We start from the raw sequence: 14,744 nt of genomic DNA, 5'->3' as shown, positions 1-14,744 counted from the left end.
CACACCATCTTTTGTCTTCTCTCTTTCTCTCTCTCGCTCATTCTTTCCCTCTTGTTCCTCTCACACCATCTTTCATCATCTGTCTCTCTCTCTCTCTCATTCATTCTTTCCCTCTTTTGTAAATTTCTCTTTATGTTCCTCTCTCTACCCCTTTCTCTCTCCTTTTTTCTCTTCTCTCTCTTTCCATCTCTCTCTCTCTTTCCATCTCTGTCTCTCTCTCCAGGTGAAACATGGAGGTAGCTTTTCCTGAGGAGCCTCAGAAGAAGATAATGCGCGCGCGCAAAACCATGAAGGCCAGCGACCGCAGTCAGCTTGAGTCTTTGCACTCCACCCTCTCCTCCCTGGCAACAGGCTCCTCCTCCTCCGCTACCACGACGGCAAACACCACCACAGGGTCATCGGCATCGTCTTCGTCGTCGACAACGCCGATGGTGAACGGCACGCACTCGGAAGATGGAAAAAACGGAGGGAAGACCAAGGACAAGGGGAAGGAGAAGGTCGGCGGTAGCGGGTCGAGGTCGAGCTCGCCCGCCACCGTGAGGTCGGCGTCCGTGTCTCGGTCGGCGTCTCCAACAAACGCCAGCGGAACTGGGAGTCCCAAGCCCTCGGGGACGTCGTCGTCGTCGTCATCCACGACAACCAAGAACGGTCCGAAAGAGGGCTTGGACAAGGAGGCCTCGTCCTCCTCCTTCTCCTCGGAAGGAAAAGAAAAGTCGGAGAAAGACAAGGAGGTGTGTAATGGGGTCGTGTGGCTGCTGACTGAGCACAGTGAATGGAAATGGAACCACACAGAGAAAGTCATTATACAATCCAGGGCACGGTCCTGAGGAGGAATTCCAAACTTTCCTTAAGGATTAATTATGTCTGCTGCTTTCCTACTCTAGAAAAACCGCTAGAGAAAGAGAAAGAGGAGGATGTATAAGAAGGATGATTTGTGTGTGTGTGTGTGGAACACAGATTACAGTCCATGGAATGGAACCCAACACATAGGCAGTTGCCCATTGGGCAGTCATTGGTTAGCTGTTAAAGTGTCAGGCTTGTTGCAATGACTGAGGTACCCTGAGCATGATACAGTCACGCCGCCCTGCTCCCCTTGGGGCGCCATTTAGGCTGTGCTGTATCACAACGACAGTAGTAGTTACCCAGGTGGGCTTTCTTTTTTTTAAAGTAATTTTTGGGCTTTTCAAGCCTCTATTAGTTTTTTACGAGATAGGACAGTAAAGATAGTGACAGGAAGCAAGTTGGGAGAGAGAGACGAGGAAGGGTTGGTAAAGGACCCGGGCCGGAATCGAATCCGGGTCAGCCGCGTAGTAAATGAGTGCCATTAGCGCCACGCTAGGGCCTCCCAGGTGGGCTTTCACTTGGGCCTAGTCTAGTAAGGACTAATCTATTATTCATCTAGTACTGTCGGTAATCCTCATGGCTGGAGCCTTTGGTGTTTTTAAAATCAAATGGTGTGGTGTATAACAGGGATGTGTGCTAGAGCGTGTGTAGACGTGTCTGTGTGTGTATACACACATTGTGTGGACAAACATTTCACCATTAATATAGAAAACTCAGGAAGGGGGTTCTTTGTCTGACCTACATACGTAGGCCTGTGCGAAGTGGGGTGTATGCATGATTGCGTGGAGTGTAGATAATAGAACCGGACAGACATGGTTGGCATACACAAGATAAGTACGTATAATGCGTGACTGAAGCTGTTGTTTTTAGTGTGTAGATGGCGATATTTAAGCACCAGACAAGCTCCAGGTGCTTGTACTGGGGTCATAACAATGGAAATTCCAGTTTTAGAACGCAACAAGGACATGCATTCCACCTATGGAACTTAACAAGGACACATTCCAGTTCTAGAAGTTTCAGCAAATTGAATTAAAAGAGTCAGGGAAGGAAAAGTCTGGCTCATGGATCCCCCAAAAAGGCTATTGTAGTAGTCCTAATGGTTCCATGGCAGGGGCCTGGGAAAAAAAAGTCTTCTCCTAGGAGGAAATGGGAAGTGAAAAGCTACATTAAGCATGCGCACACCGCAGAGGTGGACAAACTCTGTCGAAAAACTAGATGGCCCGCCATGTTTTCCTACAGCCTGTGCTCTCTCAACACAGGAGATTTCACCAGCTGGATGATGCACATCTTGGGATCAGTTGGTGCCCTTAATCGGCTGGTGCAAATGTGGCAGAACGTTATTACTTTCTCAACCTAAACCTAACCCTAACCTAAGCGATGTCTGCTTTTTGTTGTGCTTTAGATTCTGCTTCTGGCAGCAGTACAGTACTTTGATATAGATCAGGTGCACGATAGGTGTGGCTTAATTCTTTGGAATTTGGTTGAAAGGTTGTTGCAAAGTTATAGGAGCCTAAGCCAAAGTGCGGAGCACTGCTCTGCCAAAGTTCGATTTCCACTGTTTTCAATAAAAACCCCGCACACTGACGTCAATGTCCGTGGATGTCGGCTGACGATTAGGGCAGAGCTTGGAGGGGAGAGGGGAATCAAGCTCTGGCCAGAAATCGAAATTGGGTCCCCGGCATATTTGTCAATACCCTAACTACTTGCCTCTCCACTCGTAGCCTCTTACTTCAGATGGGGTAGCCGGCGGGCCTATTCACTGTTTGCTTAGAATACTCAATCTGTTCATAGCAACGTTGTTATGATGTACTTAGTAACAGTTAATAGATTAAGACATTACATTACAATTTTGGTGACAGCTATGTTATAACAGGCTCTGCACTAAGAGGTTAAGGGATACGTGTGTCGTAGTCAGGAAAGAATGTGGGCGGGCGGTGAAAGATCAACATGTCTGCTGCTACCGCCATGGAAACGTTGGTTCAGGATGGCTGTCCTTGCCCTCAATAGCGACAACACTTGTAAACCACTCACAACAGTAATATCCAGATGTAATGTAGTGTGTAAAACAGGTCATTATGGAGTGTACACTGGCATTATAAGGGGCTGTACGCTTTATGCCTGAACACCCCAAGACAGTGAGATTTCATCTGATTTCATCTTAGTGTGTCTGACTACGGTAGCTCTGTGGGCAATAAATTGCTGATTCAGCAATGCACACAGTGAAACAAACAGCAAAAGTGTTAGCTGAAAAATGAGCTACTGTTATGCTAGGTTAGGGCTAGGTTAATTTGGCTTGTAGATGTTAGATATTACTAGCCAAACACCACTCATTATCAAAGTGGCTTAGCTATTACGTTTTCTTTTATACCAGCCAAACTGATTTTTCACCAGGATTTGGACAGTTGGCTGTTGTCAATTTAGAGCCCTGGTTATAGCTATGTAACAACATTGTAAAAACAGTGTTATCTGCTTAGTGTTTTGGTGAAATGTATTTGTCAAATACAAGGTGACGTTTGTTTGACTTTGTATTGCTTCGTCACATAGCTTTCAATAATTCAAAGTTAGCTGTACTGTCAATTTCCTCACATGCACTAGACGTACAAAGGAATTGCAATTATGTGTCTCACTGCCTCATGTGTAGACAAAGATAGGCCTGGACAAACATTGAAGTGGCACCAAAAAAAGCAAATGTTCATATCCTAAATGTTCACTTTTGTTTTTACTTCTGCAGAAAACTACGTCGTCATCAAGCTCCACAAAGGACTCCAAAGTCACGGCGGATTCCTCCGACAAAACGAAAACACCGGTCAAGAGCCCGGGGTTGACAACGTCTCCACACGACCCCGAGGTGAAAGAGGGCTTCCTGTTCCTCAGCGAGGAGGAAGAAGGAGAGAAGGACGACAAGAAAGCCGGCGGCAACAAGCAGGATGGAGATAAGAAGAAGGTGGGAGAGGAGGAGAAGATGGAGGTGGACCGTGAGAAAGGGAAGGAAAAAGAGGAGGATAAGACAATAAAGAAGAAAGAGGGGAAATCTTCACGATCTTCCAGTCCTGTAGAATTGGCCTCTGGTGCCTCGGGTGAGTAAAAGTTCCTGGGCTCTATTCTTACAACAAGGTTAAGTGATAATCCTGGCTAAGTTATCCTACAGGAAGTGTTGAACCTGATTTAAAGCAATACAAAAAGAATAATAGAACATGAAACAACTTTTCTTCATTCTCCAACTTTTCTTTTGTTCGAACTTCGTGTGGTCCAAGCAGCTGCTGACGGGACGGCCTCGAGTAGTAACAAGAAGCGTTCCCTGTCGGTGGACGGTGAGAAGAGGGGGTCGAAGCCGGAGGAAGAGGAGAGGGGCGTGAAGAGGCCGAGAGTGGAGGCGGGCATCGAACTCGAGGCCCAGCTGGAACTCAAGATCACCGGCGGCAGCGCCGACAGTCGACTCAAACTCCAAAAGGTCAGTAAAGATGACGAAACAATAACACAAACAAACAAACAAACAAACAAAACAAGCTTCTTCCAGCTTAAAATTAAGTTCTGGACCCCGTTTCTCAAGTGTCGTTACGATGCAATTTCCCAGAGGCAACTTACTAAGTTGCTTACTAGTTAGGAACGACACTGTTGAGGCCCAGCACTGGCACCCGACTCAAGCTCCAGAACCAAAAGCCCAAATAAACAAAAAAGTTCTAGCTTACAATTGGGTCTGGTGTTCATAATAAAGTCATGACAGCCAATTCAATTTCAGTTTATTAGGCACCATGTACTGTACAATTAAAGCAATTAAATGTTGCCGTTTCATGCATTGCACCAGTGCTGGCCTCAGGCTGGTTTACATCTGCAGTCCCTGACAGGACATGAAACATTAAAATAAAAAAACATCACAAACAAATAAATGTACACATAAATACAGTAAACAAATTACTCGCATGGATAGTCCCCTACAACCCCCATGCGCAAGCACTCAAAAACGCTATATGATGGGACCGACCAACATCACATGACGGGCACGGTTTAGTGTCTCTCGTTTCATTTAATCTCACATGGTCCTGAAAGTCATAGGCAGGTTTCAGCCTACTTGCATAACATTAGATTACATTACATTACACTTAGCTGACTCTTTTACCGTAGTTGTTTACAGGGTATTGGTTACAGTCCCTGGAGCAATGTGATGTTAGGTGCCTTGCTCAAGGTCACATCAGCCATGGATGGGGAAGGGTTAAGGACAGGGAGAGGTGATATTGGAACCTGCAACCCTCTGACCTTAAGACCACCTGCCTCGGTATTTGACCATGGTTGCCCCTATTTACCATTTTTTTTCTCTTTTCTCTCTCGGTCTAAGTTTCAGTCTACCTACTTGGTTACTCAAGTTTCTTCTTTGCTCTCATTTGGTCCTAATCACAGGTGGTCCAGAAGCTCGTGGAGGAGCGGCTGCGGGTGCTGGAGTTGACGGTGTTCGATCGCAGTCTACAGGAGCTCAAGGAGCGGGTGGAGAAGATCGACGCCATGAAACACCAGTCAACACTCACTACGTTACAGGTGAGACGGGGGAAAAAAAACTCCACAAGGGTCAAGATGGTGCAATGCTTCTACAGTAGTAAATAAAGGTGTTCTGTGTGTCTAATAAGCCTAAAGCAAGTTGGCTGTGGACCGTTTACACAATGATTCTCTGAATCCATTTGTATAGTATAATATGTGCTGCAAAGCACAAACTATTAACAGACTAACTACCTATCTGGGATCGTGAAATGCTAACGTTAATGTTGTGTGGGGCTGTGACTGAATTGGGCAATACAGTGTACATTAATGTACAGATTCCTTTTTGATGATGTAGGGTATACAGTGCAGGGAATGTGCTCTTCAGGTTTTTGGGGGGTTGCGAAGCAATTGGTTGCTGTGCAACCTCTTTGGAGTTGCTATAGCAACCGCCAGGAACCTGCCAGCACCGCGCCTGTTGGAGGTGCATACTATATTATCGGCCATTAGCTCCTTGAGAGATCCGCACAGTTATTTACGCTAACAGTACGCTCACATCAGTTTGATTGGAGAGTCTGACATTTGTTTTTCCTGGCTGAAGGTGAGAAGGAAGGTTCATAGTGGGAGCTCAGTGATAAAGGAGAACGTAGAAAGGAACCCGAGCTCTAGCTCTGGCCAGTGCATGGTTCCCAAACTACCTGTCTAGCTCCCGTTTGTCTTTATTTTATATAAGTGCTTAATTGCAAACGGGAGCACAGAAGTTGTGTATTCTATACATGACTTCTAATTTTTTGTTTTTTCCTGGCTGCGCGAACTCAACCTTTGATTGTTGGAAACTGCTGTCGGTCAAAAAATTAGCTCACGTGTTTGGCTGCCAGTGTCATCTTGTCCCTCCTCACAAAACTGTGTTTATAAACACAGTGAACCCATGTATAATAAATTGCTTCTGTACAGTAAAAAAGCACAAGACTCAAAGTGACACAAAGTATGTTTTTTTCTGTTCATTTCCATCTTTCCAGGCCAAGATCTCTCGTCTAGCTAAGAAGTTTGGGGCCGCTAACCAGGCCTCAGAAAACAGCAGGAAAGCTCAGGAGGTGGGTATATTGACTGATGCAGGAAAGGGCCTTTTTTCAGTAGGGCAAAGGGGCAGGTGCTTTAGCACCACCTCGTCTCCATCTGCATGCACAACGTGCATATGCCAATGCATAATGCGAACATCATTGTTAGCTGAGCTTGATGAATGAATGAAATATCAGATCATATATATCAGGTCAAATAATATCAGTATGGGTAAAAGTATATTTCACATTTTCTCATGTTGACATTATTATTATCTTGTGTTTTTATCGCTCAGTTGGCCAAAAAGACAGCCCAGATAAACAACACCACTGCAGGGAGCCCTGGAATGAGGTACGTTATGTTATTAACTGAATGTCACGTTTTCGTCCAACGAACTTGCAAAGTAACACTAACGTCATAATTGCGTTAAAAATGGGTCCATTGGTTACTTTGGTTTAGTATTGGTCACATATTTTGTAAGTAATTTTGTAAAATGTGCTTGTGGTCTTTATAAATTCCTTGGGTGTGGGCTGCACTCTCGGAGTGCTTTTCTAGTTAGTTTGTAAGTAAGGCTATTTTTTTTTTTACAGTGCTTTTCACTGAACAAGGCATTCACGAAGGGCTTTAACACTTTGTAGAAGACTATGGTTGGATTGAAGGGAAGAGAAAAAACAGATACACATCAAGTAAATAAAAATGAAATACAAGAACTAAATGGAAATAAGATTTTTTGTAAAAAAAAAAAAAAAAATGTTGCTGTATTAGTATGAGCATGGATTTAGACAGTATTGTACTTTTTCTGTAGACCGACAGTCCGAACGTTGATTGATGAGAAGCGAGGTAGCCAGAGCCCAACAACAGGTGGCTCCAACTCTTCAGGTACGGTGAAATTCCCACTGCTTAAGTTATTATCAATAAAAATACGTCTAAACAACAACAAAAAAATCTATATCTTATCTTTATTTTCAAGATGTTGTGAAGGAGAGGGCTCCTCCCGGCATTAATAGTGCAAGGTGTCAATTTCTATGGAGTGTTATGTTAACTAGTTAGTGTCGGCATTCAAAATCTCAAATCTCTTCCTTCCCTCTCCCTCCCTCCCTCTCTCTCTCCCTCTCCAGCATCCCCAGCGCAGCCCAAGCCCCAGTCTACCCCTGCCACCCCCACCACCTCCTCCACCTCCGCACTGGCCCCCCCAGCCGTGCCCGCTCCCGCCACCGCCTCCTTCATCCAGATCCTCTCCTCCTCCGCTCCCAGCACCACCACCACCACCACCTCCTCCTCCTCCTCTTCCATGGCACTCGTCCCCGTCGCCAACGCTGCCCCCACCCACCCGCAGGGTACCGTTGTGTCTGCAGCCGCCACGTCGGCGGTCCAGGGTCTGCCGGCGGGCCAGACGCTGCTTCTGAAGCAGCAAGCGGGCGGCACCACGTCACTCCAGCCTCTCCTCATCGTCGCGGGCAACGGGCAACTGATGACGAGCGGTGGCCTGATCCCCGTGTCGTCGCTGGCTACGGTCAACAGCACGCTCGGTAACGCCAAGACCACCACCGCTTACATCTTGCAGACCAAGCCGGGGCTGGCAGGCACCAGCGGCTTGGTGACGACCACCCCGACGCACGTGGTACCCACCGCCTCCATCGGAACACTGGCGTCTCTGTCGTCGTCGGCGATTGCGGGGTCTGCTTCCGGCACGGCTGTTGTCGGTTCGCCTTCTTCCTCGTCGTCGTTGACGACAACGGCTGTTGCCGGGACAGCGGTGACGCTCGCTCGAGGTGGAGGGGGAGTGGCAGCGGGAGGGGTGGTATCCATGACGACAGCGGCCCGCACACCGACGCAGAGCGCAGCAGCCGTGGTGGGCGTGGTGTCGTCCTCGGCGACCAGCGTTCCTGCGGCGACGGGAGCAGCCTCGGCCTCGGCCACTCCGTCGACTAGCGCCATGGCCTCCAAGACCGGTGAGATTTAGGGCATTCGTTGTGTACATTTCTCGAAAGCATTGTTTGCTAACCAGTTAGCAGCTTAACGAAGACGCTGTGTCGAAGCGTTAAGGGGGATTCATACTAGTCGTGAGTGGCGCTAGTCTCCTTCATACTTCACTCACGACGATGGCGCGCGCCGTCACGTGACCTAAAATTTCGACACGCCCCCCGTCGTAAGCTCAAAATTCGGCGCGTGTCGCCACGTCGTGCACACGAGGATTTTTCTAACTTGTCGTGCGCCACCAGCGACCATGCAGGTAGGCAGACAAAGCAGGAGTTGCGAAGAGAGGCTACAACTACTGTAGGCTACTACAGAATGGATCCTGCATCGTTTTGAGGATAATAAAATGTCATAGAGAGTTATTTTATCTTCTCTCTTAAATGTTGTTCAGTGAAACAATTGTTTACTTTGTTCAGAAGCACGTTGTGTTCGGCGATATATTTAAAAATTCTGCCGCCAGAACAATGCTCTCACATGGTCTTGGAATGATCTGGCAATGTAGGCTACAACAAAAAATATATGTTTCAATGTGGTAAGTCACAAGTCAGACGTTCAGTAGCCCTACAGCAGCCGTGTTTGGCTTTCTATTTTATACATCCGTAGAACTCACGCTGCCGTTTCTCTCATGAACAGCAGAGGGCACTTCCGACAATGCGAGCGAAAGCCTTCTGAAGTATGAATAGTCTGTCGCAAGTGATGACGTCATTAATGGTTCTCGCGCCACACGCGACAAAATGCGCACGTGAAGTATGCAGAGCCCTTTAGTCTAATGCACTCTAGGTGTAAATAAATAAGAAATAATTGAAAAGACGTCCGTGTGGCACCAGATTTCTTCCCTTTTTTCTAATGTCTGGTCCTACGCCGGTTGTACCGGATTGTCACTAGGGATGGCAATACTTGAAAAAAATCTTAACCGGCTACTGAGACCCATTAACTGGTGGTTAACCAGTTAACTGATAAACTTAAATGATACAATGTTCGCCTGCCTAATATGCACAGCACTGAATATTTTAAATTTCATTTTTCACACAAGCCTTTTTTTGCTGCGCAGACAGGACCTATCATGTCCAGCCAGTGTTGCCTGATGGAAAATGCTGAATTATCGTACTAAAACCTCAAAATTATCGTTTTTTGGGGGCTTTTTGGGAGGAAATTATCATTATAATTATTATTATTATTACAACCGGTTAACCGGTGGCAGAAAATTTTAACCGGTTAAAGTTGATCCGCTCGACTATCGGTTAACCGGTTACCGGTTAATATCCCTAATTGTCACTAGTAGCATGGAGTATGCATTTCCCCTTTTCTCCTTAGTTTTGTCTCTGTATGGCCTCCAAGACCAGACTCAACGGACACTTCCAGTCTGTCTGCTCATGTCTGTAATGCTCTGAATTTTTTTTAGTTGGTCAATTTCAATTGACTATATTTTTTATCTGCTATGTTTTAATTATGTGTTGTGCTCTGTTTGCTTTCTTTTCCACAGATAACCAAGCATCAAGCTCTCCAGCAGCAAAATCTGGTGCCACGGTAACTAGTATTACTAAACTCGTATGCTTTATGTCGACAACATGATAAAGGACGACTCGGGGGTCCTTTTCCCCCCCTCCCCACTCATTGAGTGCGTTTTAATATGCAACCTTGCCTCCTCCACTTGCGCTTGTCTCCTCGTCCCGCCTCCTGGCCCCTCCTCCGTGGAGAAAACGATAAAGTTTCCCAGCTGTCAGCCTAGCCACAACAACTTTTGAGGGACTGTTTTTCATTCACCATCCCAAATGAGAAAAAGACTCTACAATTGAGCTTTTGCAAGATATTGAAATATAATGCTGTTGTCAGTGATGTCATCATGACGAGAAGCAAGTAGAGGAGGCAAGTGGAGGAGGCAAGGTCGCATATTAAAACGCACTCATTGTATTTCCTGTCTCCCTCAACTGTCCTGTCTGAAGGTGCAAAAAAAAACAAAAAAACACAAAAATATATTTGAAAAAAGAATAAAGTGGACGTGCATCAACTGAACACATCTGTACCTTACTGGTTGTTGGTTTGCCATGGCACTTTATCACGTGTCAAATAATGTTTCTACATTTGTTTGTTTTCTCCTACAGCCTGCGAAACCTGCAGGTGTGATTGACCTTACTGAGGACGATGACGATGTTATGGGTATGTTCTTCTAAGTTATATTAGTATTTTTGGCTACTGTGTAATAAATATACATTTTTTTAGCAGTTTCTTTCCAGAAATGCCCATTCACAAATATTACCTTTTTCATGACCCAAATGATTGCCCATCCCTGGCTTACATTAATGTAATCATATGAATGTCTTTCGCTCTACAGTGACGGGTCTGAAGAAAGCCCCAGTTCCCGCCTCGGGGTCCTCCACTCCAAACCAGCGTCCAAGTAGGCCTCCTCCACCTCTCATCTCCTCCTCTGGTGTGTTTAGCCTCCCCCCACCCCTCCTAATTTACACCCCTCCTTCAGTCTCTCTCTTTCTTGTTAGGACCTTTTTCAGTCCATCTATCAGTTTCTATCTGTTTATCAATCTATCTATCAATCTATTTCCCAGTAGCCCTCTTCCTCCACCTCTCATCTCCTCCGGTTTGTTTAGCCCCAGTCCCCATCCCTTCTAATTTAGACGCTTCCGTCATTCTGTCTGTTTTAATTGTTTAACCTCAAACATGAACTAGCCTTTATATTAAAGCGTTTTATTCTTAGAAGAGTTCCTTGGCATCTTGCTTTTGTTGTTGCCAGAGTCATTTGTCCTGCTGGCACGTCCTTGTCCATCCCGCTCACTCCCCCTCCCACCTGTGTTTAAGCTCACCTGTCCTAATTGACTAGCATGTGATTAGCTAATTCTCCTCCTCCATCTTAAATTCTAAAACGTGCATAATTGAAAATATTGTTGTGAATACTTTTTTCTTTCATTATACTCACCACATCCTTTTGCTGTCCAGTCGTCCATCCCGCTCACTCCCCCTCCCACCTGTGTGTTCAAGCTCACCTGTCCTAATTGACTAGCATATGACTAGCGTAGCTAATAATCCTCCTCCTCCATCTGTGCTGTTGCCTTCTCAGGTCCCTCCGCCAGGTCCTCTCCTCAGACCAATGCCCGCCCTCAACTGACGGTACACCACCGCGCCCCGCTGGTAGGTCCAGGAACTGCACCACACCAGCTTTTTTTTCCCCCTGCACATATGACAACAACAAATACCACATGATGAAGAGGTCTTTTAAAAATCATATATATAAATATGTATATATAAATATATATAATTACATATAAAACATATACTGCTTTGTTGCCAGTCTGTAGTTTGGTTTAAAAAAAACTTTAAAAAAAAACACACAAAAAAACGAATATATTAAACCAGTTACAATTTCCCTGATGTTTCCTAGAAATTCTGAAATTCTGAACATTTTGTTTTCGTGAAATGTTTTGTTTTGTGAGAGCCCGCACACCTCAAAGGCATCTTTTTCAGCAGGTGCAGCTTTTCAGGGTACTTCAGTCATCAGTTTTCACAAGGAAGAGTTCGACACTGCTTCTTCACGGTTCACCACTTTTTATTTTTCTTGGTGCTGACGTTAAAGCAGTGTCGCGCTCTTCCTTCAACTGATGACTGAAGTATTCATGAAATTAGCATTGAAATAGCTTTCATCACCTCTTCATTTACTTTTGTGAGTTTAGTTATTCACTGTTCAACTACTTTTACCCTCTTTGCATCTCCACAGGACTCATGAAGTTACATAATAATAATAATAACAATAACAATAATAATAATAATAATAATAATAATAATAATACTAATAATAATAATAATATTCATGGAGTATCGCTATTTCCATGCTTAACTGTATTGTTTTTAACCCTCTCTTCTCTCCCCTTGTCTTCTCTTCTCTTCTTGCATCTCCGCAGGACTCTCCGTCCAAGTCACGCCTGAGCAGCTCCTCCTCAACACCACCCTCCACCTCCGCCACCACCACCTCCTCCTCTGCCTCTCTTCCTCCCCTCCCCGCCGCCACCAACCCTCCTCGCCTCTCCGGGGAGGCTCTGGCCACCAACCCGCCGCAGCAGCCGCAGCTCAAGCTGGGCTGCGTGGAGAGCCAGAACGGCATCGTGCTGTCCTGGTGCGTGGCGGAGGCCGACCCCAAGTGCGCCCCCGTCTCCTCTTACCACCTCTACGCCTACCACCAGGAGTCGCCAGCGGGGGGCGCCAACACCCAGAACTGGAAGAAGATCGGTGAGGTGAAGGCGCTCCCCTTACCCATGGCCTGCACGCTGACGCAGTTCGTGTCGGGCTCCACGTATTATTTCGCCGTACGGGCGCAGGACGTGCACGGGCGTTTCGGGCCCTTCTGCGAGCCGCAGTGCACCGATATTATCGGTGCGGCGTCCAGCAGCGTTGCCGCGGTAGCAGCGTCCTCGGCTACGTAAGGGTGAAGACGGATGGAACTGAACTTGTGCGAAGGGGGGAGATGGGGTTGAAACTATGGGGGATGGGGGGGGGGGCGCAAAACACTGAATGACTAACTGGACGTAACCGAACAAAAACATCGGATGTCAGTTTGTTGTTGTTGCCACACACTCAAACGAGCAAAAAACAGGAGAAAAGGAGAAGCACAGGCACAGACACCATATTGGAATTTACGGAAAAATCGAAACCTTTCTTTGTCTGTTGTTTGTATACTCCTAATGCTAACTGGAGACTCCTGGAAAGGATTAAGAGCTGCTGACGGGAAACAAGGTCATGACATGGGTTGTGTTGTGAGCTAGGTGGGAGGTAAAGGGTTAAGTGTTAAGGAACAACGTTCAAGTTTCCGTCGAAGTTCCAGAAAACGACAATAACAAACGGACGGACAGGCGGACATACAGATTGGCTTACTGATGGAGATCTCGCCGTCTTCTTCATTGGAATATTACTGACAGAAATTGTTTATTGATTTTGTTTGTTTGTTTGTTTTTTTAAAGTAGAAAACAAATAAGGAATAGCAGGACACTCTGTTGACCTGAACGCGATGACACCCTCGATGACATCACCGCGATGACATCGTTTGGATGACATTGTCCGACGGACAGAATAAAATCTGTCCATTCCCATTCTTGGTGCTTTCGAGGATTAAGGATACTGCTATGGCAGGTGGACTTGTCTACGACTGTTAGATTTTGCGTGGGAGGTTGACCTAGGAATTTCTCAAGGGGCTTTGAAATCACATCCACCAAGAGATCTCCTGGAAGAGTTATGGGAGTGTGTATTGGTAATATGTATACGATGAAACTTGGGACCAGTGTTTGTTGTTTGTTCTTTGTTCCCTGCATTGAAAGCTAACAAGTACTGTATGCCAACAGACACACACACACACACACACACACATACACGTATACACACACGCACACGTATACACACACGCACATGAATACACACTGCAGTGCAGCAAAGTCGGGCCCTGACGTAACTGTAATGGCACTTTTTTAAAAAGAAAACTAAAATTCGTTCGCAAGTCGTCAAGGTCAGTTTAAATTCAGTCTACAATACATGGCCACCTTTTGGTTCCATTCACATTTCTTTTCCTGCAGCCCTTCTCAACCCGGTTTTTGTTTTTGTTTTTTGTTTTTTTAATGTTATTTTGATATCATTTTAATTTTATAAATGTAATGTTTTGTGTCTTAAATGCTTGAAGAAGTGCAGCATGGCTGAGAATGTGTTTTTGAATCTATGCCCCCCTTCTTTTATTGTTAAGTCCCCACAAAACACTAAATAAACGTTAGTCTTTAAAAGGGAGATGTGGAGACGTGCGAAGCAAGCCACTTTGCATCCATTTCTTTCTCTCACTCACGCGTGTAGATTGTACAGTTGAAAGTTTAAAAGTTCTCATAATTCCTTCCTTGCCTCGTACGTATATTTGTTTACTTTTATTTCCGTGTTTTATTTGTATATTTTTTTTATCATTATTTGAATTGACGGCCATGTCTTTGAACACTTGTACAGCAGAGAATGGCCCCCTTGACTTTTCAAAAAGCTACTCTCGGATGGTGTTATTTTTTTGTATTGTGTTTTTGTCTGCCAACCAGCAAAAACAACAAACAACGAATAAAAGACTTGAGTTAAATATATTGACAGTTTTTTTTTCTTTCTTTTTTTTCTCATGTGTCTGTGTCGTCGTGTCTATGTTCCTTTTGGGGATGGTTTTCTTTTTTTAATAGATATTTTTTTGGTCTTTTTGACTTGATTCATGATAGTACAGTGCAGATGATGACAGGAAGCGAGTTGGGAGAGAGAGAGACGGGGAAGGGTTGGCAAAGGACCCGGACCGGGAATCGAACCAGAGTCCAGCGGTTAGCAAACTAGTGCCCTGCCATGTGCACCACGGTAGGGCCAGGTGATTGTTTTCTTTACAAACACCCACC

General features: G+C 45.4%; 1 protein-coding gene across 5 annotated transcripts in view; it reads left to right on the top strand.

Annotated features, from left to right (window-relative positions):
• The window catches only part of atf7ip (activating transcription factor 7 interacting protein), a 52,122-nt gene extending 37,672 nt beyond the window's left edge, over nucleotides 1-14,450 (top strand). For 4 of the 5 annotated variants that reach the window (XM_063199347.1, XM_063199329.1, XM_063199338.1 and 1 more), the window contains 13 exons: nucleotides 224-731; nucleotides 3,575-3,920; nucleotides 4,101-4,294; nucleotides 5,239-5,373; nucleotides 6,330-6,404; nucleotides 6,665-6,720; nucleotides 7,175-7,248; nucleotides 7,488-8,321; nucleotides 9,830-9,873; nucleotides 10,449-10,503; nucleotides 10,679-10,774; nucleotides 11,417-11,487; nucleotides 12,255-14,450. In XM_063199347.1, the coding sequence (XP_063055417.1) occupies nucleotides 231-731; nucleotides 3,575-3,920; nucleotides 4,101-4,294; nucleotides 5,239-5,373; nucleotides 6,330-6,404; nucleotides 6,665-6,720; nucleotides 7,175-7,248; nucleotides 7,488-8,321; nucleotides 9,830-9,873; nucleotides 10,449-10,503; nucleotides 10,679-10,774; nucleotides 11,417-11,487; nucleotides 12,255-12,773 (3,000 nt within the window). In that variant the 5' untranslated portion in view covers nucleotides 224-230 and the 3' untranslated portion in view covers nucleotides 12,774-14,450. The remainder of the gene's footprint in view (nucleotides 1-223; nucleotides 732-3,574; nucleotides 3,921-4,100; nucleotides 4,295-5,238; nucleotides 5,374-6,329; nucleotides 6,405-6,664; nucleotides 6,721-7,174; nucleotides 7,249-7,487; nucleotides 8,322-9,829; nucleotides 9,874-10,448; nucleotides 10,504-10,678; nucleotides 10,775-11,416; nucleotides 11,488-12,254) is intronic. The other variant, XM_063199357.1, reaches the window with a different exon arrangement.
• Nucleotides 14,451-14,744: the final 294 nt, after the last annotated feature.

Source organism: Engraulis encrasicolus, chromosome 1 (genome assembly GCF_034702125.1).
Source record: "Engraulis encrasicolus isolate BLACKSEA-1 chromosome 1, IST_EnEncr_1.0, whole genome shotgun sequence".
Classification (NCBI taxonomy): domain Eukaryota; kingdom Metazoa; phylum Chordata; class Actinopteri; order Clupeiformes; family Engraulidae; genus Engraulis; species Engraulis encrasicolus.
Note: the sequence above shows the minus strand (reverse complement) of the source record. Positions and strands in the feature narration are given on the sequence as shown.